This window comes from Malania oleifera, chromosome 10, assembly GCF_029873635.1.
Source record: "Malania oleifera isolate guangnan ecotype guangnan chromosome 10, ASM2987363v1, whole genome shotgun sequence".
Lineage (NCBI taxonomy): Eukaryota > Viridiplantae > Streptophyta > Magnoliopsida > Santalales > Ximeniaceae > Malania > Malania oleifera.
Genome location: NC_080426.1, coordinates 8273721 through 8297207, shown reverse-complemented (window position 1 = coordinate 8297207; position 23487 = coordinate 8273721). Strand labels below are relative to the sequence as shown.

At 39.4% G+C, this 23487-nt stretch overlaps 1 protein-coding gene across 4 annotated transcripts; it reads left to right on the top strand.

Annotated features, from left to right (window-relative positions):
* Positions 1–217: 217 nt before the first annotated feature.
* LOC131165301 (uncharacterized) lies at positions 218–21926 on the top strand. 4 transcript variants are annotated; one of them, XM_058122960.1, is made up of 6 exons: positions 218–433; positions 524–610; positions 694–756; positions 888–989; positions 21178–21433; positions 21524–21926. In XM_058122960.1, the coding sequence occupies exons 1-6, from the start codon at positions 356–358 to the stop codon at positions 21631–21633; spliced, it is 696 nt and encodes a 231-aa protein (XP_057978943.1). In that variant the 5' UTR covers positions 218–355; the 3' UTR covers positions 21634–21926. The 4 variants fall into 4 exon arrangements, with proteins under 4 accessions (XP_057978943.1, XP_057978942.1, XP_057978944.1 ...); XM_058122959.1 differs by having other exon boundaries at positions 21175–21433; XM_058122961.1 differs by having other exon boundaries at positions 269–433; positions 533–610; positions 21175–21433.
* The last annotated feature ends 1561 nt before the right edge of the window (positions 21927–23487 follow it).

Genomic DNA, 23487 nt, shown 5'->3' with positions numbered 1-23487 from the left:
GAGCATACTTTGAATTTGGCTTATCTCAAATTCAATTAAGCATTTAACAGACAAACTTAAGATCGTAAAACTCGTTTGGATTCGTTTGAAACTCTGTCATGACCCAATGCAACACCATCGACATGCATACATAAAATACAAGTTTGAGTTTTGGGCTCGCGGACCACTGGACCCGAGCTAGTCTTCATTAAAGCTCTGCCCAACAATATCATGCAGATTTCTCTTTAACGGGCCCATTGGATTTGGGCCCATTTCCCCCAGCAGAAGGGTTTGTTTTCAGTGCAGGAGGAGGAGGAGGAGGAGGAGGAGGAGCAAGTGGTGGGGGTGGTGGAGGTGTGGGGAGCGCTGCAGGAGAATGAGTGGGGCGGGAGCGCCCGATTTCTTCTACAGGGAGGCTCAGCGCCTCGGTTACGTTGCTCGCTCTGCTTTCAAGGTTCCTTTTCACTTCTATTCCCTTCCTAATTTCTGCAATCCTTTTGTAATCTCTCTCTCTCTCTCTCTCTCTCTCTCATTGCAAGAACAGCTGCTTCAGATGCAGAAGCAATACAAACTCATAAAACCCGGCTCATCTGTTCTCGACCTCGGTTGTGCCCCTGGAGCCTGGCTTCAGGTTTGTTTACCCATTTTCTCCTGTTTTCTCTGTTTTATTTGTTTTGTTTTCGTGGCGCTCGCTGTTTTATAATTTCATCGCAGGTAGCTTGTCAGAGCTTAGGTCCATTAAAAAATGGTGGGGCTGTTGTGGGTATTGATTTAAAGGTGAGATTCTTGTACTCTGTTCATCTAGATCACTAGATTAGGCTTGCATGCGTTTTTTTTATTTGGTAATTGAAGTTTTTGAGGCAATGAATTCCTGGGTTGGTTTGTGAATGTGGGTTTTTGCAGAACAGAAGGTGAAGGTTCCTTCTCTTCACTGTGACGCCAGGGTTCAAACCGTTTCTGCAGATGTTATAAACCTTCCCAAGGAACAAGTTAGAGCCCTCTCTCCTCAGGTACTAAATCAATAAATTTGTTATCATCTTGAAATATTTGAAACTTTTATCTTGGTTTCTCTTCCTTGGATTGTTGGTTAATGCGGAATGGGGGGAGGTATGCTTATTTTCTTTGCTAGCAAAAGAAGAAGTTTATTAATAGATTAAGAATATGCAGCCAGGTGAATAAGATATCTCCTTAAATCTGGAAAAAAATCCAGACAAAAGCAGAAAAGAAAGCTGGAAAGCAAAAAGAACACAGCAAAACCAGCACACCTTAACAATCCAACAAATATAGCCAATATTTGCTGAATATTCCAAAAGTTCGCCCCCTTAAAGTTCCCATGACCTCTACACACCAAAGAGAAGCCAAATAATGAATCTTCTCCCAAACCAGCTAATATGACAACTTCTTCCCCGAAAATATATATGCATTGTGTACCATCCAGAGTCCCCAAAATACTGCAAAGAGAACGCATTTCCAGATCACTGCTTTTCCTGCCAAAACCAACAAAAGAAAATGCTAAAAAATCTTCCACTGTCTCTGGACAACAGTTGCTGAGAAAAACCAAATGGCTTATTCCATATGCTGTTGGGAAAAAAATTTATATACGAACAATTCCCACAAGTAAATCAATGGAGTAATGCAAATAATAAATAAAATGAGACACATGAAATTTAACTTGGTTCCCTCAAATGTTGAGGTACGTCCACTCCACGGGGCATGGTAGTCCAAATCCACTATCACCAAATTTGTACAAAGTGGGTACAAACGGCATAAGCCTTACAAATACACAAAAGGTGTATAACAAATGCAGCAAGATGAAATAAACCTTAGCAAAATATTGTGAACAAAACTCCAAACAATCAACCAAAATAGCACAACCAGAGAAATACCAATATGCTGTTAATAACACAGCCGGAGTAGAGAAGAGCAGCAGCCGGTTGCTGCAGTGGAGAAGATAACTGGCTGGCAGCAGGCGTGAGGTGCTGCAGGCGTTGGGAGCTAGTGAGGTACCGTGTGAGTGGAAATCAGAATAGAGATGCCAAACTGCTGTGCTGCACCAAAAATGCTTAGGCGGGCAGAAGGAAGATGAAGAGGCTGTAGTGACTGCGCGTGAGGCTTGGGCTGGATATTCAAGAACAGCTCCATCTTTTTGCTTTTACTGGGAAGCCAACAAACATTAAAGAGTGGAGCAACTTTCAAGCCAAGGGCCCCACAAGGAGGGACACCCAACAAATCTCCCCCTCTCGACTTATGGGGACAACTCCACCAATCTGGCCAAAACTCGATACTTCACATGCTTGTCTCTAAACAATGCTTTTGTCATCATATCTGAACCATCATCATCGGTGTGAATTTTTTCAAGTTGCAACAATTTCTTATCCAATACATCCCGAATCCAATGATATCTAGCATCAATATGTTTTAACTTTGAATGGAAGATAGAATTCTTGCTCAAATAAATTGCACTTTGGCTATCACAATAAAGAAAATATCTTTCCTGTTCCATCCCCTCTTTCAAGAATCTCTTCAATCAAAGTAATTCTTCGCAAACTTTTGTAATGGCAATAAACTCAGCTTCCGTGGTAGATAGAGTAACACATTTCTGTAATTTAGATTGTCATGCCACAGCTCCCCCTGCAAAAGTCATCAAATAACCCGAAGTTGACTTTCTATAATCAACATCACCGGCTATGTTGTCATCCGTGAATCCATGGAGCATAGATTTACCATTTCCAAAACACAAACACACCTTTGAAGTGTCTCTAAGGTATTGGAGAATCCATTTTACCGCTAACCAATGCTCTTTTCTCGGATTAGAGAGAAACCGACCAACAACTCCAACGACGTGAGTTAAATCCGGTCTTGTGCAAACCATTGCATACATTAAAGGCCCAAAGGCCGAAGCATAAGGAATTTTCTTCATCTCTTCCTTCTCTTTCTCACTTGTTGGACTTTGTTTTGTATTAAGCTTGAAGTGATTGGCAAGTGGGCAACCAACGGGTTTTGCTTTATCCATATTGAACCACTCAAACACTTTTCAATCTATCTTTCTTGAGACAACCAAGTTTGCCATTTTTCACGATTACGAACAATTCTCATGCCAAGAATTTGCTTTGTTGGTCTCAAGTCTTTCATAGCAAAAGACTTGCTCAACTCCAACTTCAACTTGTTAATCTTGGAGGAGTCTTGTTCTACAAGAAGCATATCATCAACATCGAGAAAGAGAATAATTTAAGTACCATGCAAAATTTTTTTCACAAACACACAATCATCCGAAGAGGTTTTTGAGTAACCATGATCAATCATGAAAGAATCAAATTTCTTGCACCATCTCCGTGGTGCTTGCTTCAACCCATACAAACTTTTCTTTAATATGTACACTAAATTCTCTTTCCCTTTTTGTTTGAAGCCTTCCGGTTGTTCCATGTAAATTTCATTTTCTAAGTCACCATGTAAGAAAGCAGTTTTCACTTCTAGTTGCTCAACTTCTAAATTCAAATTTGTTGCCATGCCAAGAACAACCCGAATAGATGACATTTTCATTACCGGTGAGAATATCTCATCAAAGTCAATTCCCTTTTTTAGACCAAAGCCTTTTACCACAAGCCTAACCTTGTACTGAAGATCCTTTCCATCATTTTTCAACCTAAACACTCATTTGCTTTTCAAAGCTTTCTTTCTAGGAGGAAGTTTAACCAAATCATAAGTATGATTGTCAACTATGGATTTCTTTTCCTCTTGCATAGCCTCAATCCATTCAGCTTTATTTTCATGGTTCATGGCTTTTTGATAACTTTCAGGCTCCCCTTGATCCGTTAGAGTAACATAATCACTTGTTGAATGTCTTGACTCTCTTGAAGACCTTCTCAATGGAGCTTGTTCTTGAACTTGTTGCTCCCCCTCATTTTCATCTTCAACATCACTAGGAATTTCATCATTTCCAACATTTTCAAGAGGTGGAAGAACATCTTCCATATTTTCATCATATGCCAAAGGTGGAGAAGGTAACTCTTAAGTCAACAAAATCATTCCCACTAGATTGTGGTTGCTCAATCGTGCCAAAATCTTCAATTGTTTGATCTTCAAAACAATACAACATCTCGGCTTCTAACAACTTTCTTGTCACCCGGATCCCACAATCCGTATCCAAATTCATCATGCCCATAGTTAATAAAAATACATTGCATTGTCTTGTCATCAAGTTTGAATCTTTCATCTTTTGGAATGTGAACAAATACACGACAACCAAACACTTTCAAATGATCATAAGTGACATCCTTAGCTTTCCAAATTTTTTTGGGAACTTCACCAAGTAGAGGAGTTGAAGGAGACAAATTGATCAAGTCCACAGCCGTCCTCATTGCTTCACCCCAAAATGATTTTGGCAACTTCGCGTGAGAGAGCATACATCTCATTCTCTCCAGTATGGTGCGGTTCATCCTTTCGGCAATTCCATTTTGTTGACGGGTTTTCTTGAGGGTCTTTTGATGTCTAATGCCTTGGCTGTAACAATATGCATCAAGTGGGCCAATGTACTCTCCACCATTATCTGAGCGCACACATTTCACCTTCTTTCTAGTCTCCCTTTCAACTTTAACCTGAAAATGCTTAAATACATCTAAAACTTGATCTTTAGTCTTCAAAGTGTAAGCCAAAACTTTTCTTGAACAATCATAAATAAAAGTAACAAAATAAAGTATACCACCATGAGATTTAACTTTCAAAGGACCACATACATTGGAATGTATCAAATCTAGAACATTAGATTTTTTAGTAATAAACTTTGTACGAAAAGAAGCTCTATGTTGCTTACCGTCCAAACAATGAACACAAGCTTTAAGAGGGGCACCTTTCATTCTGGGTAGGAGCTTCTTTTTGAACAAAAATTGCATTCCTTTTTCACTCATGTGCCCAAGTCGCTTATGCCACAAATCGGTGGAAGAGTGACTCTCAATGGCATTCACGACATCATTACTGATTTTACCTTGCATCATGTATAGTGTACTGGTCTTCTTGCCTTTAGCCCACCAAATTACCCTTTGTGAGCTTCCATTTTCCATCACCAAAATTGTTGTCAAACCCTTCATCATCAAGCTTTTCGGTAGATATTAAATTTAGCCGAATGTCGGGTACATGTCTCACATTTTTTAGCACCAACTTGCATCCCAGATTTGTGTCCAAACAAACATTTCCTATGCCAACAATTTTTGGCAAACCTTCATTTCCCATCCGAACAACTCCATAAATACCTTTGGAATTAGAAGTGAAGAAATCTTCTCGAGAAGTGACATGGAATAACGCACCGAAATCAATAACCCAATTAGTCTCTTGACTTGTCAAATTAATGCAATTTTCCTCACAAACAATCATAGGATTACCATCAGATGCAATTGAAGTTGTGCTTTCATGCTTTTTCTCAAATTTTTTCTCTTTGTTTTGCTTCTTGAATTTCAATTTTTTACACTCCTACTTCATATGCCCTTTTTTATGACAATAGTGACACTCAATATCCTTTTTCAAAACTGAGTTAGACCAGCCTCTTGATTTATCATTACGGTGCGAAACTATACTCTTACTTCTACCTCTCCCCAGGTTTTCTGTCACAAGTGCCTCTGAATGAGAAGAACCAACTGATTTTCTTCTAATTTTTTCATTCAACAAGCTGCTAGTTACTTGGTTCATAGTAACAATTCCATTAGGAGCCGAATTACTAACTGTCACAACCAAAGTTTCCCAACTTTCCGGCAAAGAGTTAAGAAGCATTAAGGCATGCAACTCATCATCAACAACTATTTTCATAGTAGCAAGCTGATTGATAATATTTTTCATCTCATTCAAATGCTCGGTAATAAGACCACCATTTTATATTTCAAATTCACTAATTTTTGAAAAAGAAAAGCTTTATTTGTAGCCGACTTTCTATCATAAAGACCTCCCAATTTTTTCCATAATTCATGTGCCGAAGTTTCAGTAGAAACATGATGAAAAACATTATCATCAATCCATTGTCGGATGACACCAACGGTTTTTCTATTAAGTCTATTCCACTCATCATTATTCATGTCTTTAGGCTTTTGGCTATCACCCTTAATAGGTTCATCCAAATCTTTGCAAAATAAAAGATTTTGCATTTTTGTTTTCCAAGTTACCCAATTGCTTCCATTAAAGCTAATCATACGACCAACATTACCATCCATGATTTACACAAATTTAATGAGTGCAAATAACTAGGCTTTGATACCCCTTGTTGGGAAAAAAATTTATATTCGAACAATTCCCACAAGTAAATCAATGGAGTAATGCAAATTATAAAAAAATGAGACACACGAAATTTAATGTGGTTTCCTCAAATGTTGAGGTACGTTCACGGGGCACGGTGGTCCAAATCCACTATCACCAAATTTGTACAAAGTGGATACAAAAGGCACAAGTCTTACAAATACACAAAAGGTGTATAACAAATGCAGTAAGATGAAATAAGCCTCATCAAAATATTGTGAACAAAACTTCAAACAATCAACCAAAATAGCACAACCAGAGAAATACCAATATGCTGTTAATAACACAGCCGGAGTAGAGAAGAGCAGCAGCTGGTTGCTGCAGTGGAGAAGATAACTGGCTGGCAGCAGGCGTGAGGTGCTGCAGGCGTTGGGAGCTAGTGAGGTACCGTGTGAGTGGAAATCAGAATAGAGAGTGCTGCACCAAAAATGCTTAGGCAGGCAGAAGGAAGATGAAGAGGCTGTAGTGACTGCGCGTGAGGCTTGGGCTGGATATTCAAGAACAGCTCCAGCTTTTTGCTTTTATTGGGAAGCCAACAACCATTAAAGAGTGGGGCAGCTTTCAAGCCAAGGGCCCCCATAAGGAGGGACACCCAACATATGCTCCATGCAAAATCACAATCTATAAAAAGATGCAATGCACATTCCGGACCGTTAAAACACAGCACACAAACATCTGAGAGAGAGATTTCACAATGTTCTATTTTCTTAGATCACTATTTTTTTTTTTGAATGGATTTAATTTCAGTCCCCAAAATAATATCTAATGGTCACTTGAGTCCTTGAGAAACAATATATTGTTCTTAATTGACACTTACTAGTTTAGAGCCCATCCACGATCCCATGCAAGAAGAAATGTTTATTTTATATTTTGAAGAGTTTTGCTGGTTTCAGAAAATAATTCTTTTGTATTTTAAGAAAATGAGATTTTCGGGAAAGGTGATATTTGGGGTGGAAAATAAGTTTGGATTCCTTTCCAAGTTTCTAAAGCGTAGCCATGTTGGTAGGCTATTATTCCTAAATCATATAAGTTAAGTGGCAGAAGCCTTGAGCCGGCAGGTTTAAGCCACCTGCTACCCCCTCTATTTTATTTAGTTTTGAATACTAGAAACTCAACTTCTTTAATGTGAGGATCATCACCTAGTATTTAGGTAGTAGGAAACCAATGGACCTTTATCATTTGAATCCTTGATACCTAGTGGTAGGGGCCCTCATTTGAATGATAAAAATAAAAAAATATAATAAGATAAAGGAGGTACAATCTTTTTTTTTTTTTTAAAGAAAAATAAGGGAAAAAAAACCTAATTATTATGTCTGCACTTGGGAAAGACATCCCGTGTTTGGTCTACCATCAATAAGGCATAGGATAGTACAGAGGTGGAATCTTCTTTTCTTTTATCTTTTTTTTTTTGGAGAAGAGAAAATTTTATTGAGAACCAAAACGAAGTATAAGAGAGGAGGATGAGAAGTCCTCATTGAGTTTAAAACTAATAAACAATCAATGGAAAGATTACAACAGAGCTACCATCCTATCCCTTTGAAGGTCTGACAGTAATAAATCCCATAAATAACCAAAAAAATGGACTCAAATAGAAGCTAAGAGCACCATTTTATCCCATAAGAAGTTGGGACATGTTGTGATATGGATCGAATAATTAAAATGCACAGCGGAATAAATACAACAAGTAAATGACACAACCAGAACAAGAACAACAACAAGATTTACGTGGTTCGGTAAAACCTACATCCACGGAAGCAATGAAACACAAATTTCACTATGGAAATCACAATGTACACAATACACTTCTCAAATGATCACACTCTCATTCAATATATGCCTAGAATGACATATATAATAGTTCCTCGGAGGTTTCCCTCCGTTTACCCAACCACCCAACATTCAAATATTCAAAATTCAGAAAAACTGCTCGCAGCCCAGGCACCTTTCGTTGACGAGTACAAAGCTTTGTCGACGATCCATAGAAGACCACTCGTCTACGATAACAGGCTTTCGTCGATGAATCCAGAACTCTGAGATATTCCTGCTCTTGGTATTTCCTTGACAACGATCACAGAACGTTCGTCGACGATCCCTTGCTGTATTCTCGTCGATGAACACAGGGTATTCGTCGACGATCGCTTGCTGTGCTGCCCTTTCATGTTTTTCTTTCTTCTTTCTTTGCTTAAGAAAACCAAAGTATAAGAGCCATAAACAACAATCTCCACCTTGGCTATTATATGCCCCTTAGGAGAATCCCGAAAAACACGTTTAACTACTCCACCTTGAACTTGAAAACGCTTGATTGGGTATGTCTTCCTTCTATCACTTGGAGACATGAAGTAAGTCCAAGCAATACTTGAACTTCTCTTAAGTAACTGATTTCGTCAGAATATTCGCTGCATTTTCAGACGTGTGAACTTTCTCCAACACAAGCTTACCCGAAGCAATTATATCTTGAACCCTGTGGAACCTCACATCAATGTGCTTGGTTCTAGCATGGTATATCTGATTCTTCGCCAAGTAAATGACACTCTAACTATCACAATGCAGCACCACACCATCTTTCTGTAACCCCAGCTCTCTGACCAAACCAGTAAGCCATAAGGCTTCCTTTGCAGCTTCGGCAACTGCCATATATTTCGCCTCAGTCGTGGATAATGCTACCAGAGATTGTACCATGGATCTCTAACACACCGGTCCTCCTGCAAGGGTAAACACGTATCCTGTTGTAGACCTTCTATCATCCATATCTCCAGCATAATCAGCATCAACAAATCCCATAACTGAAGGACAACCCTGTTGCTTGCCAAACATGATACCCTATCTTGATGTACCTTGTAAGTATCAAAGTATCCATTTGACAGCTTCCCAATGCTGCCTTCCTAGATTAGAAAGAAACTTACTTACCACACTCACCGCATGAGCCAAATCTGGCCTCATACACACCATGACATACATCAAACTCCCCACACCACTAACATAGGGGACCTTTGACATGTCCTGGATTTCCTCATCCGTACTTGGGCTATCTACAGTAGACAACTTGAAATGATTCGTTAGAGGTGTACACACCGGTCTTGCATCAGCCATGCTAAACCTCTCCAACACCTTTTGTACATAACCACCCTAAGATAACCATAACCTCCTTGCAGTTCTGTCACGGCGAATCTCCATCCCAAGTATTTTCTCGGCTGAACCAAGATCCTTCATGTCAAATTCCTTATACAACAGGTCTTTTAACTGATTCACCTTAGTTAAATCCTTTGCAGCTATCAACATGTCATCGACATACAATAATAAGAAAATAAGAGAACCATCCTTAAGCTTGTTCACATATACGCAGCAGTCATACTCACATCTTTTGTAGCCAATCTTGATCATGTAAGAATCAAACCGTTTATATCATTGCCTTGGAGACTATTTCAGCCCATAAAGAGATTTCTTCAACCTGCAAACAAAAATCTCTTTTCCTGGTTCAATGAATCCCTCTGGCTGTATCATGTAGATTTGTTCCTCCAAGTCACCGTGAAGAAATGCTGTCTTCACATCCATTTGTTCCAAATGAAGATCGTAATGGGCTACCAATCTCAACACAATTTTGATAGAAGTATGTTGAACCACCGGAGAAAAGATCTCATTATAATCTATCCCCTTCTTCTGTGAGTATTCTTTTACCACTAACCGTGTCTTGAATTTCTCTCCTTGCTTTTTAGAAATTGTCACCTTCTTCCTATATACCCATTTGCAACCTATTGATCTCTTCCCATCTGGAAGTTCCACCAAATCTCAAGTTTGGTTCTTATGTAGTGATTCCATCTCCTCAATCATCGCTCCCATCCACGTATCTTTCTCCTAGCTGTGTGTCACGAGCTAAGCTTGTTCAAGGCATTATGCTTGTTTGTGACCGCTTATCTCATGTGCTTGGGATATTTTCTGCTAGTGGAGTCTTTGTATGCCAAATAAGACAGTATGACTCCTCGGTCATTTTGATGTTTCCTAGTGTCAGGATGATAATTACATAAAAACCTCTTTAGGGGAGGGTGAGTGTTCATCAGTCATTGTAAAACTCACTAGCTATTGTTAACGTGTTTAGCCTACTTGCCTCCCTCGCTAAACACACAATGTCAACGAAGGTGTTGTTAATGAATTGCGTAGTTTCAATGTTTACTGCTTGTGTGTCACTGCTTTCATGAATGCTTACTGTTTCCGCTGCCATTTGATTGAATGCTAATGAAAGTGTTTTGTGGATGAATGTTGGTAAACGATAGGTTGACTAGTTAAACAAGAGTGTTTTAGCTAGCATCGCACAGCCCCTCACAAGGGTGTGAAAATAGTTGGACCGTGATACTTGGTATCAGAGCCCAAGGTTAAGTTGCTATGTGAATTCGATTGCCTTTGTTGTTGGATTTGGAAAGTTTTGGTAAGTGACCATGGCACCAAACAATGCTGAGAGGATCAGCATGCTAGAAGCACAGGTTGAGGCAACAACTAATACTGTGGCCGCAGAGGTGGCCCAGATGAGAGAACTTGTTGATGAAGTGATGGGATCACAAAAACATCAAGCAGGTTTAATAGACGACATGTCAGAGGACTTTTGCCACATAGTTGAAACTTTGCAGTCGCGGATGGCTGATCTGGATGCAAAGGTGAATCTGATGGTCCTTTCTATGGGGAACTCCAACACTCGGGGAGTTAGCAAGACCAAGGTACCAAAACTTAGAACGTATGGGGGTGCCCGAGATGCCAAGGAGTTAGAGAACTTCTTGTTTGATGTGGAGCAGTACTTTCACACTGTGAGGATGACCTCAGAACAAGTAAAGGTGAATATTGCGACCATGTACTTGGTTGGTGATGCCAAACTGTGGTGGCGTACCAAGTACCAAGAGATTGAAACTGGACTCTATGGAATCGACAATTGGGTAGACTTGAAGAGAGAGCTCAAGGCCCAATTCTTTCCTAAGAATGTTGAGTATAATGTAAGGAGAAAACTGAGAGATCTCAAGCATACAGGGTCGATCAGGGAATGTGTGAAACAATTTTCTGCTTTGATGTTGGATGTTCAGGATATGTCGGAGAAAGACAAGTTGTTCTATTTTCTAGAGGGGATGAAACCATGGGCAAGATCTGAACTTCACAGGCAAAGGGTTTAAGACTTGTCAACTGCACAAGCTGCTGCAGAACGCTTGATTGACTACGCTGGTGATGATACTGCTTCTTCCAAACGGTTTGGCGGAGAGGGAAACAGTGGAAAGTCTTTCAAGGAAGGCAAACCCAAGAGTGGGGGAGCCGACTCTAAATCATCAACCTTAAAGGAAGCTTCGTCGTCTCAAGGGTTCAACACACCCAATGGAAAGGGAAAGAGTAAAATTTCGTGCTTCTTGTGTGGTGGATCTCACAGAGTGTGTGTCAACACAAGGGATTACTCAATGCATTAACAAGCTTCCACTTCGGGAAAAGTGGTGAAAAGTAAGGAGGAAGAGGATGATGTCCCGAGGGTAGGTTCAGTGTGGCTGGTGAGCGCATTGGAAAAGCAGGCAAAGCACCGAAAGTTACATGAGCAAAAGGGTTAATGTTTGTGGACTTGAGGATCAATGGGAAGAGTACCCGCGCTATGGTGGATACGGGGCTACTCATAATTTTGTTTTGCAGTTGGAAGCATAGAGACTCAACTTATCCTTAGAGAAGGATACGGGATACATGAAAGCAGTTAACTCTGTAGCCTAGCCTACTCTGGGAGTAGCCAAACAAGTTACTGTGAAGCTTGGACAGTGGGAAAGTCATGTGAATTTCATAGCGGTGCCATTGGATGACTTTCCAGTCATTCTAGGAATGGAGTTCCTAAGGGGGACGAGGACAGTACTGATGCCTTTGGTTGGTTCCCTGTGTCTAATGGGAGATCACTCGTGCATAGTGCAAGTCGTTGCAATGAGAGGAGACGACAGATAGTCCCTCTTAGCCTTACAACTTAATGAGGGATTGGGTCAGGGTGAGCAGACATGTCTAGCCACGGTGGTGGTAGGCAAAGAAGTAGGCCAAGAGCTGGAGCCTACGACCATCCAAGCGGGGTTGAATGAGGATAAGGAGGTGTTGCCGGATAAGCTACTTCACAATTTGCCTTCACGACGGATTGTGGAGCATGAGATCGAGTTATCAGGAGTGAAACCACCTACTAAAGGGCCATGTCGGATAGCACCTCTAGAGATAGTGGAGTTGGGAAAACAACATGATGAATTGGTAGCGGGATGTGTTCGCCCTTCCAAAACACCGTTGGGAACATTGGTGTTGTTTCAGAGGAAACATGAAGAGCATCTACAGAAGGTGTTCGATAGGCTGAGGGGAAACAGTTTGGATGTGAAGAAAGAGAAGTGCTCTTTCGCTCAGTGGAGCAACAAATTCCTTGGTCATGTGGTTGAACAAGGTCGTATCCAAAGGGGTATGGAGAAGGTAAGGATAATTTAAGAACGGAAGATTCTCACGACAGTGAAGGAGTTGTGTTCCTTTCTTGGCCTTACTATATATTGCAGGAAGTTCGTTGAGGGGTATTCGCGGAGAATGACTCCAATGACAGGACTACGAGGGAGGTATTATTGGCCGCACATGTGGGATGATGTGGTTGATTATACCAAAACTTGTCTCACTTGCCAACAAGACAAGGGTGAGCGGAAGAAGTATGGTGCTTTCATGGACGTGCCAAAGTACTGTTCGACAGAGGAGACAACACAATTGTTCCTTGCGACTATTGTGAGATATTGGGGTTTTCCCCAAGTTATTGTTTGTGACCGAGACTCAATGTTCACTGAGAACTTCTTGACATAATTTTTCAGGATGTCCAAGTCACATCTTGACATCTCTTCGAGTTATTACCGACATACAGATGGACAGATGAAGGGATTCAGAGAGTTGCTAGATGAGTACTTGCATCATTTTGTCAACGACAACTAGAAGAATGACGTGCAACTACTTGATGTGGCTCCGTTTTGTGGCCATGCCCAAAGGAGCTCAACAACCAACAAAAGTACTTTTGAGCTTGTTACAGGCCAGCTGCCACTGTTACCTCACATAGTGGGCGTACAGACAAAAGAGTCCCAAGGCGTACATCTTCACCAGAGAATGGAGACAGAATGCAGAGTTTGCCTGAGCCTATTTGAAGAAAGCTTCTAAGCAAATGAAGAAGTGGGCAGATCAGGGGAGAAGACCGCAGTTTCATGTCAGCTACCTCAAGCCGTTCAACGCCAAGACCAATGACCTAAGCAAAAGTCAGTCCAACAAAACAGAGTTGAAGACAGTGCAACTTGACAGACATGACGTTGAAGAGATCCTTGCAGTCAGAAAGTTCATATCCTCAAGAAAGAAGCGGCAGAAGTTCCTAGTGAAGTGGAAATGCCTTGATGACAAAGAAATCAGCTGGATTTTTGTGGAAGATATTCAATCGTTCGTGGACAAACTTGAAGTGTACCTACTGCCAAAGTCTACGAGGATGTCGACTGCATAAGTGGGGGAAAATGTCACGAGTTAAGCTTGTTCAGGGCATTATGCTTGCCTGTGACCGCTTATCTTGTGTGCTTGAGATGAGTTTCCATCATGTAAATACTAGTGTAGGGTTATTTTCTTCTAGTAGAGTCTTTGTATGCCAAATAAGGCAGTATGACTCCTTGGTCACTTTGATGTTTCCTAGTGTCAGGATGATAATTACATAAAAACCTCTTTAGGGGAGGGTAAGTGTTCATCAATTATTGTAAAACTCACGAGCTATTGTTAACGTGTTCAGCCTACTTGCCTCCCTCGCTAAACACCCAATGTCAACGGAGGTGTTGCTAATGAATTGCGTAGTTTCAATGTTTACTGCTTGCGTACCACTGCTTTCATGAATGCTTACTGCTTTCATGAATGCTTACTGTTTCCGTTGTCATTTGATTGAATGCTAATGAAAGTGTTTCATGGATGAATGTTGGTAAACGATAGACTGGCTAGTTAAACGAGAGTGCTTTAGCTAGCGCCGCATGACCTCTCACAAGGGTGTGAAAATAGTCGGACCGTGACACTGTGCACTGCCTCTTGAAATGTAGTTGGATCATTGCAACAAGGAAAACATAAGATACTAACGCTTCAAATCCATACCTTGATGGAAGATTGATAGTGCGTCTGGATTTCCGTATAGGAATATCGTTGACTTGTTGGTTTCCCGAGTTAGAGCTCCCTACAACCATAGGACCATGATCATTTTGGTTGTCCTGAGCGTCAAACTCCACTTGCACAACATGTTCATCACTTCCCCAACTTTCTGGCTCCTGTTTGTTTTCATCATACTCTTGAGTATGCTTCATTATAGCCTTCTCATCAAAGACTGCATTCCTATTGATTATCACCTTGTTTGCTATTGGGTCCCACAACTTATACCCTTTTACAACTTCTGGATATCCTAAAAAGATGCAACGACGAGACTTCAGGTCAAGCTTAGACCTCTCCTCACTAGACACGTGGACATAGGCTGGACACCCGAATACCTTCAATCTGGAGTAGTCTACTGCATTTCCTGTCTAAACCTCTTCTGCCATTCTACCCTTTAGTGATGGTGATCGGTTTATCAAAAAACAAGCCATACTCAGTTCCTTGGCCGAGAAGTTCTTCGGTAGCCATGCATTTAATCTGAGACGCCAAGCCTTTTCAAAAAAAGTCCGGTTCATCTGTTCTGCCATGCCATTTTGGTGAGGTGTTTGGCGAATTGTAAAATGCTTCTTAATGCCCTGTTCCGCACAAAACTCCATAAATTGAGAATCAGCGTACTCGGTCCCATTATCCGACCTTAAGTATTTAATTGTCCTCCCTGTCAAGTTTTCCACTTCAGCCTTCCAAATATTAAACTTGGCAAACGTATCTGATTTGTGACGCATGAAGTAAACCCAAACCTTCCGTGAGTAATCATCAATGAAACTCACATAATACATATGTCCACCCTTTGATGCAACTCTAACCGGGTCCCAAACATTTGAATGCACATGGTCAAGAATACCTTTCGTCTTGTGAGTAGCCGATCTGAACTTTGCCCTATTCTTTTTTCCAAGAACACAAATCCTACGAAATTCCAGCTGACATGATTTCAAGCCCTTCAAAAGTTTCCTCTTGTGTAGTTCCTTCATGTTATGTTCCCCCATATGCTCAAGGCACATATGCCACAAGACGGTCTCATATGATTCAGCATTCTCAGTTGCAACTCCACCTACAACGGTAGTTCCGTGCAACGTGTAAATATTCTCATCTAGTTTCTGCCATTTCATTACAATTAGATTACTTTTTCATACCATCAAGACTCCACCTTTGGACTTGTAATTGAAGCCATTACAATCCAAAGTGCCAAGAGATATCAAATTCTTTCTCAACTTTGGTATGTCTTACATTACACAATGTTCTTACAGCACCATCAAACATTTTTATCTTTACATTTCATATACCAATGATCTTACAAGAAGCATCATTACCCATAAGAACTGATCCAGAATTTACTAACCTGTAAGTGTTGAACCATTCCTTGTTCGGAGTTATGTGATAAGAACATGCTGAGTCAAGTATCGAAGAGTCCGTTAGATTATCCGACTCCGCTAAAACTGATAGAACATCATCATTCGCTAAATCTTTTTCTTGAACAACATTCACAGATTTTGAAATCCCCTTATGCTTTTCAGCATTTCCCTTCTTCCAATCCGGACACTCCGGTTTCACATGTCCTCTTTTACTGCATTTATAACACCGGATTTTCTTCTTCTTCTTGGATTGATTTTGGGATTTCTGACTTGACCCATTCTTAAACTTTCCTTTGCCTCGCTCATTACTACCCTTTTCCACAAGTCCTTCTCTTTCTCCTTCATCACATATTTTCAATCTTTGATGAAAGTTTAGTAAAACACTTGTTACTTCTTCAAGATCAAGAGTTTCTTTTCCTCACGTAAGAGTGGTCATAAGATTTTCGTAGGTATGAGTCGATGGCAGATAATTTAACAGCATCAAAGCCTTATCATCTTCATCAAACTTCACATCAACTCTCATCAAATCACTAATAATTTGATTAAAAGCATTGATGTGTTGATCCAGATTTGATCCTTCAACCATCTTAAGCCAATATAAATGTTGCTTGAAAAAAAAAGTTTGTTATTGAGGGATTTAGACATGTACCGACTTTCTAATTTTCATCAGATAGCCGCTGGAGAATCCTCCTCCATCATCCGATAGAACTTCGTCGGCCAAACACAAGCTTATTGTAGACGCGGCCTTTGCTTTCAAATTTACCCAAGTTGCCTCATCCATTCCTTTCGGTTGAGTATCAAGCAAAGCCTTAGCCATTCTTTGTTGCAAAAGAATGTCCTTCACTCTCTTTTGTCATAAACCAAAATTTCCGGTTCCATCAAATTTGACGATGTCAAATCTTACAGAAGATGATCCCGATGCCATAACAACAATCGCTTTGATACCAATTTGTTGTGATAAGATCGAATAACTAAAATGCATAGCGGAATAAATACAACAAGTAAATAACACAACCAGAACAAGAACAACAACAAGATTTACGTTGTTCGGCAAAGCCTACGTCCATGGAAGCAATGGCACACAAATTTCACTGTAGAAATCACAATGTACTCAATACACTTCTCAAATGATCACACTCTCATTCAATATATGCCCAGAATGACATATATAATAGTTCCTCGAAGGTTTCCCTCCATTTACCCAACCACCCAATGTTCAAAAATTCAAAATTCAGAAAAACTACTCGCAACCCAGGCACCTTTCATCAACGAGTATGGAGCTTCGTCGACAATCCATAGAAGACCACTCGTCGACGATAACAGGCTTTCGTCGACAAATTCAGAACTCTGAGATATTCTTAGTCGGTATTTCCTCGACGACGATCATAGAACGTTCGTCGACGATCCCTTGCTGTATTCTTGTCGACGAACATAGGATATTCGTCGACGATCGCTTGTTGTGCTGCCCCTTCATGTTTTTCTTTCTTCTTTCTTTGCTTAAGAAAACCAAAGTATAAGAGCCACAAACAACATGACAATTTATGCGACTCTTAAAAATTCAAGATAATGAATATAGCTCCACTCCAAAGAATGCTGTTATCTCAAGTTGGGCCAGAACCCCTATATGTCATGTTCAAAAGATTGCCCACATTCCACTGTACCACCTAGTCTTCACCAAAATAAGATAAGAGACTATTCCTTAGCTGTGTTGCCACCTTACAATGCACAAACTGGCTAGCATTTGTTAACTCAGAGTCCAGACAAAAATATGAATATTCTAGAGAACCTTAGCCTTCCAAATGATGTGGATCCAAGGGAAAAAGATGGGAGAAGGAGGCCTTGAAGATTATAGAAAGAAGTATTTTTAACTGAACAACCTTGAAGGATCACCTTCCCACACTCTCTTGTCCTCCCTATTGGAAGGTGAGAGGAATAGTGTATTCCCAAGAGGGGGAGTGAATTGGGTATTAAAAAAAATTCTTCCTAGCTATTAAGGCTGGTTGGCTGGGTCTTTATGAACTGCCCAAAAACAGAGGTCGATTGACCGAACTATTAAGGCTCTGAAAGGGTCGGTTGACCGGGCTATGTTAAAATCACATTTTTGCCCTCTTTTTTCAAAAATCATTTAAACATTTTTGTATGATTTTAGTTTTTATGAAAAAGGTTTGGTCAGATTTTCTGAAACTCTATAAATAGCCCCACGTAAGCTTAATTAACAACTTTGATTAGCCAAAAACTCTCTCAAATATTTTGGGCTATTTTTAACAAAGTTTCCCCATACTTATTCTTTTGCAATATTTTTTTTGGGGGTAAATCTTTATACTCTCCTCTCTTTCTTTCTATTCATTTGAAAAATTCTTTTGGAAGAGTTCATTTTATTAGAGCATTTATTTTTACAGCATTTATGCTCACACAAGCTTTGATTTCTTAAAAACAATTTTTGAGAGTAAGCTTAAGGTTTCTCCCATATATTTTCTTGATAAACATCTTTGGGGAAGCTTGTTGTAGCTTGTGAATCTTTGCACATCTATTGCAAGGTTAAAAGCTCATATAATATTTATTGCAAACACACTTTTGAACATAAATCCTAACTTCTCTAAACATTTTTTATTGCAAATCTTTGTTGAAGAAAATATTTATTACATATTAGATCTTTGAAGCTCTTATTGCATATTTCACTTCACATTAAAGATCATATATATTGATTTTTGCAAAAATCTTCTTAAGAGAAAAACCATAGGTTCTCCAATTATTCCTTGAAAAATATTTTTGGGAGAAAATTTTTATTGGGGTCAAATCTTTGAGTAATTTATCATATACATTATTGTCAAAGATTGCAAATATTATTTTGAGAAAAATACTCATACTCTACTGAGCTTATTTCATATCATTAGATAGTGCATTGTAGAGCTTTCATGTTGTACATCCCTGCTTATGGTCCGAAATGAAAAGTAAGGTGGTAAGTTCATCTCTCTTTCATTGGGGTTACATTTGGTTTGGATGAACAGCTATTCCTTAGAATAAGATGAAATATAATGTAAAATTTGGAAGCATAGGTAATAGGTATTCCTTGTATGTTCCTTATTTTTTCATTCAACATGGAATAAGAAAGGAATAGACATTTGCATGGTGAAATTTAGGAATAGTTGTTCCTAGTCTATTCCTTATTATGGATTCATAAAAAGTTTTCCTTATTGTTATATGTTTTATTCTAATAACATAATTTTTTGTGTAACTAAATGTAACTAATATATTCCTAGTAATAGGCATTTTTTCAAAATAAACATAACTTGTGATTCTTGAAAAAAATGGAAATTCCACGAACAAGACCCCTTAAAAGAGATGAATGAACTAATAGGTGCTTTATGAAAAAAAGAGAGCTTGAACAGCGAAGGCACCTTTAGTTCCGAGGAAGTGTCCCCCACCCGAACATTCTATTTGAAGCAAACCTCATTTCGATTTCCCACTAAGTAGTGAGTAAAAGAAGGAAGAATACAGTCGCCACAGGGGAAAAAATTCCCGGGGGCATGCATGGAAGATAATGCCAGTACCTCTTGCCTCCCATCCATTACAATGGGGCCCATATTTACTTTTAAACACCTTGTGCCATGTGGGAGTTTACTTCCAAAGGAAACCTCCACAACCATTTATTGGAGATGTTTCTGGAAACCTCATTCCCAAGACTCATGCCTCTGTCAAATTTGGGTCTGCTAACAACCTCCCAACTAATGTGGTGGTCTTTCTTACCCTCCCCGTGACCCGACCAAAGGAAATTGAAAAGCATCAACTTTATTAAATTCCTAGCTACTCTCTAGGGCACTCTAAAGAGAGAGAGGAAGTAAATAGGTTGTGGCCTATGTTGGATAGGAAGGCATTGAGGGTGACACAACCCTCGAAGAGACAAAACGAAGGCGAAGAGTGCTTAGCCAAGTCTAGCCCATGAAATAAACTCAACCTTAACTAAATAACAGGAGAAGGTTGTGTTCCATAGGTAAGTCACCAGTTGTTAAACATGTTACCATGTGCACTTTGGAGATGTTCCCTTTTATAAAGCAACAACTATGTTCGTTTTATTATGCTGGTTTTTTTTTGGACATTGGGGTGTGTGTGTGTGTGTGTTGTTGGGGGGGGGGGGGGTGGTGTTGGGTGACAAGTGAGAACAGCACTGGTTAGAGTACTAAGACCCCGTGAAGATAAATTAGTCCTCTTCCAACCTTCCAATCTTCTACCCACCCTCTTGGCCACCAGTTTGCAAAAAGAAGAGGAGTTAATATTGCCACCTAGAGGAAGACCCAGATAATTTAAAGGCCAATCCAACTTACTATAATGCACTAAATTAGCAAAAGCCTCTAAATTACCACATCTGAAATTATTATCCGCGACCCCACTCTTGGACATATTGATCTTTAATCCCGAAATTTTCTCAAAGATTTTTCGCAGAATCAAAACCTTATGGAACTTCACAACATTGCCCTCAAGAAACAACAAGGTATCATCCACAAACTGAAGCTGACAAATGACAATTTCCTCCCTACCAACCTTAAGCTCCTGTATTTCATCAGACTATGGGCATTTCTCAACATACAACTCAACACATCTCCAAAAGGGGTAAAGAGAAATGGAGAGAAAGGGTCCCTTGTCTCAGCTCACAAGAAGCCTAAAACCAATCCCTCAGTTGTCCATTCACTATGACTGACATGGTTACCAAAGATAAACAACCTTTTACCCACCATCTCCAAGCTACCCCAAAGCCCTTTTTGTCCATAACATGCTCCAGAAAATTCCAACTCACCATGTCATAAGCTTTTTCAAAATCGAGCTTAAATATCACTCCATTCCCTCCCCTCCTCCTCAGTCCTCTCATCCTCCGCCACTTCATTGGCTATCAAAACAACATCTAAAAATTTGCCTATCCTTAATTAAAATGGCTTGCACCAAAGTAATTGTACCCCTAAAGCCTCTTGCAACCTTTTAGACAAAACCTTTTCCAAAATCTTATACAAACCAGTAATCAAACTAGTTGGCCGAAAATCCTTCACTTTCTTTGATCTCTCTTTTTTAGGGATGAGGGCCATAAAATGCAACTCTTTATTATTTTGGAAAGCTTGAGGTTCAGGAGTTTAAAAATCTACTCAAATAAATGTCATTCCTTTCATATAAACATGTAGTTAATATTTTCTAGCCAAATCCATGCTGAGATTCACACACCCAAAATGAGATGCAGAAGGTCTACTTTTCTACAAATGTGTAAGCCTCAATGTGTAATGTGTTGGTTTGGAATTTGGTACCAAGCCTCCGGACGTTTTAGACATGCCTCATCTTGAGGTGAGCCTTGAGCCTTTCAAAACATTAGTTTGTTTGTAGTAAATTTGCCCTTTTATATGGCTCTCCTATTTTGCAGCAGAAAGGGTTTTCGGTGATACTCTCGGATATGTGTCCCTTGGTTTCTGGAATTACAACCAAAGATGCAGCCTTGTCTGCAGAGTTGGGGATGCGAGCGATCGACTTGGCTCTTGGAGCAGCTTTCATAGATCATCCTGATGATGATGTTCAAAGGAAGAAGCAGTCTGATGGTTCTGTTTCTGCTCCAAATAACAGTGGGGTGCTGCGACAAGGGGGCAACCTTGTGATTAAGCTTTTAGAGAGTGAAGATGTTAAGGGTGGGAGTTTATATTTGAAGAGGCAGATACTTTTATTTATTATGTTGTTTCTGTAATTTTACTCACCCTCTTCTGGGGGTTTGCTTGCAGAAATTATCCAGATTTGCAAGCCACTTTTTGGGAAAGCATCATGGTTAAGGCCTAAAGCTACAAGATCTTCATCAAGAGAAATTTACTTGGTTTGCCAAGGTTTGCGGTAGTAGGTGAAGAATTGTACCTATGGTTGGTTTCAGTCCCATAATTGGGCAGCTGAAAATCCATTTTTCTTGGACGACACTCACAAGTATTCCTTGCCGTGGATTGTCCCACTGGTTGGACATCTGTGAATTGTAATATACACTCTGTTTGGGAGCTTGGATTTCAAAGTTGGAGTTTAAATTTGTATTTAACAAAATTCAGTTCAAAATTGTATTCATTTTCATCCAACCCACAAAAATTCAAATGTGCACCTGGCATCTTTGCTCTCAAATAAAACTTAAATCATTTCATTTTCTTTGGGCGTCTACCTACTTGAAAAGACAGTTTTTGTAAGTTCTACCTGCAGAATATTCCATTTTGAACTTTGGACATGACAATTAAAAACTGGGATGTCATTGTTTGATGGAACCCACTGAATAATTAAATCATTGATGGGTTTACTTCCTGTGATTAAGTTTGAGTCTTCAGGATGATGACATAATTATGTTTGCCTGCATGATTTTAATCTCAGGCCTCTGGTTTTATGCCACTTTGATTTGACTGTGTTGAGAGAACCAGTGGCAGGCCCTGGTTTGTGTTTCAAATCTAGGCCCATTGTGGCCCTCCATTTCTTAGGTTCGTGCTAGACACTTGGTTCGAAAATTACATATTTGGAGACGGAAATAGGATGTTCAAGTTATTAGTCTGGAAATTTCAAATTTTATATATATAAGCTGGAATGTTCTGTGAATATAGTTGGTATTCAGGAAATTCTAGGTGCAGTATCATGTTGCATTTTCCCGACGAATAAAACCTTGTTATTGAAGGTTTTCAACTTATATTGGTGGAATCTTCAGACATTTTCTAGGCCAAACAGATGGTCACATAAGATTTTCAAGGTTATCAATGCACATTTGTAGTAATCTTCAAAATTCCATAAACCGAGATGTTTAATTATGGTCGAGTGGGAAAGATTGTTGCAAACTAATTGCTCCATTTTGTCCTTCAAAGACAAAAAAATCACTTAATGGCATGTTTATTGTTTCATAATAAATATGTTGAATCGTTGATTAAGATAATTGTGAAATGATTCAACTCAATTAGACAACTATCATATGAAGTTTTAAAATTTAATCAATTATTAAGAATAATAAATAAAATATGACATAATTAAGCAATTTAAACAATTTTTAATTTTTTTTTTCAAGTAACCAAAAAGAAAAATGAAAGAAACCCATCACATCAAGAGTAGGTTGGGATGTCATATATAGAGAGAGAGAGAGAGAGAGTGACAAATACTAAAAGGACCAAGGAGGAAACAGAAGAAAGTCAACACCATGTGCAACTAAGGTAGCTTTGCCTTGCCTCACATGAGGTTTCAAGGAGTTGGGGATGGGGGAAGTCCATAAATAATATAAAAGGATGTGGTCCCCTCGCAAATTTGCGCACGCATAATGCAGGCTATGGTTTATCTAGGTTTATTCTAAGTCTTTGCCTTTTAAAAGAAAAGGATCATTATCACTCCCATAATCCCCACCAATAATTTGCATCCAGGCATGAAATTCAGGTCCCCTTTTTTTATGTAAATAAAAATTCGTAGGGAAGATCAGCTCCATAGGTGTAATGCACTAGCTGGGTAGGGGTGGATGCACGGGCTAACGTGTCCCTCTTTATCACTCACCTGTTGTCATATAGGCTTGTGATGGTTGTGACAAAGACCGTTTTCTTTTATTGTAGTTGAATGTTCAAGTATTTTCTTATTCTACTAGAAAGTGTTTCAAACACATTCATTAGAATGGTCTATACTTTCTGTGAAAATTTTTCATACCACATTATCTTTAAGGTAACTCTAATATTAAAGGTAATGGTGTAACTAT

What these genes read in the sequence shown, in the direction of transcription:
- LOC131165301 (XM_058122959.1), top strand. Translation starts at nt 356, where the DNA reads ATGAGTGGGGCGGGAGCGCCCGATTTCTTCTACAGGGAGGCTCAGCGC. An exon ending in TTGTGGGTATTGATTTAAAG is followed by an intron (nt 757 to 887) that starts GTGAGATTCTTG and finishes TTTGCAGAACAG; the next exon opens with AAGGTGAAGGTTCCTTCTCT. An exon ending in AGAGAGTGAAGATGTTAAGG is followed by an intron (nt 21,434 to 21,523) that starts GTGGGAGTTTAT and finishes GTTTGCTTGCAG; the next exon opens with AAATTATCCAGATTTGCAAG.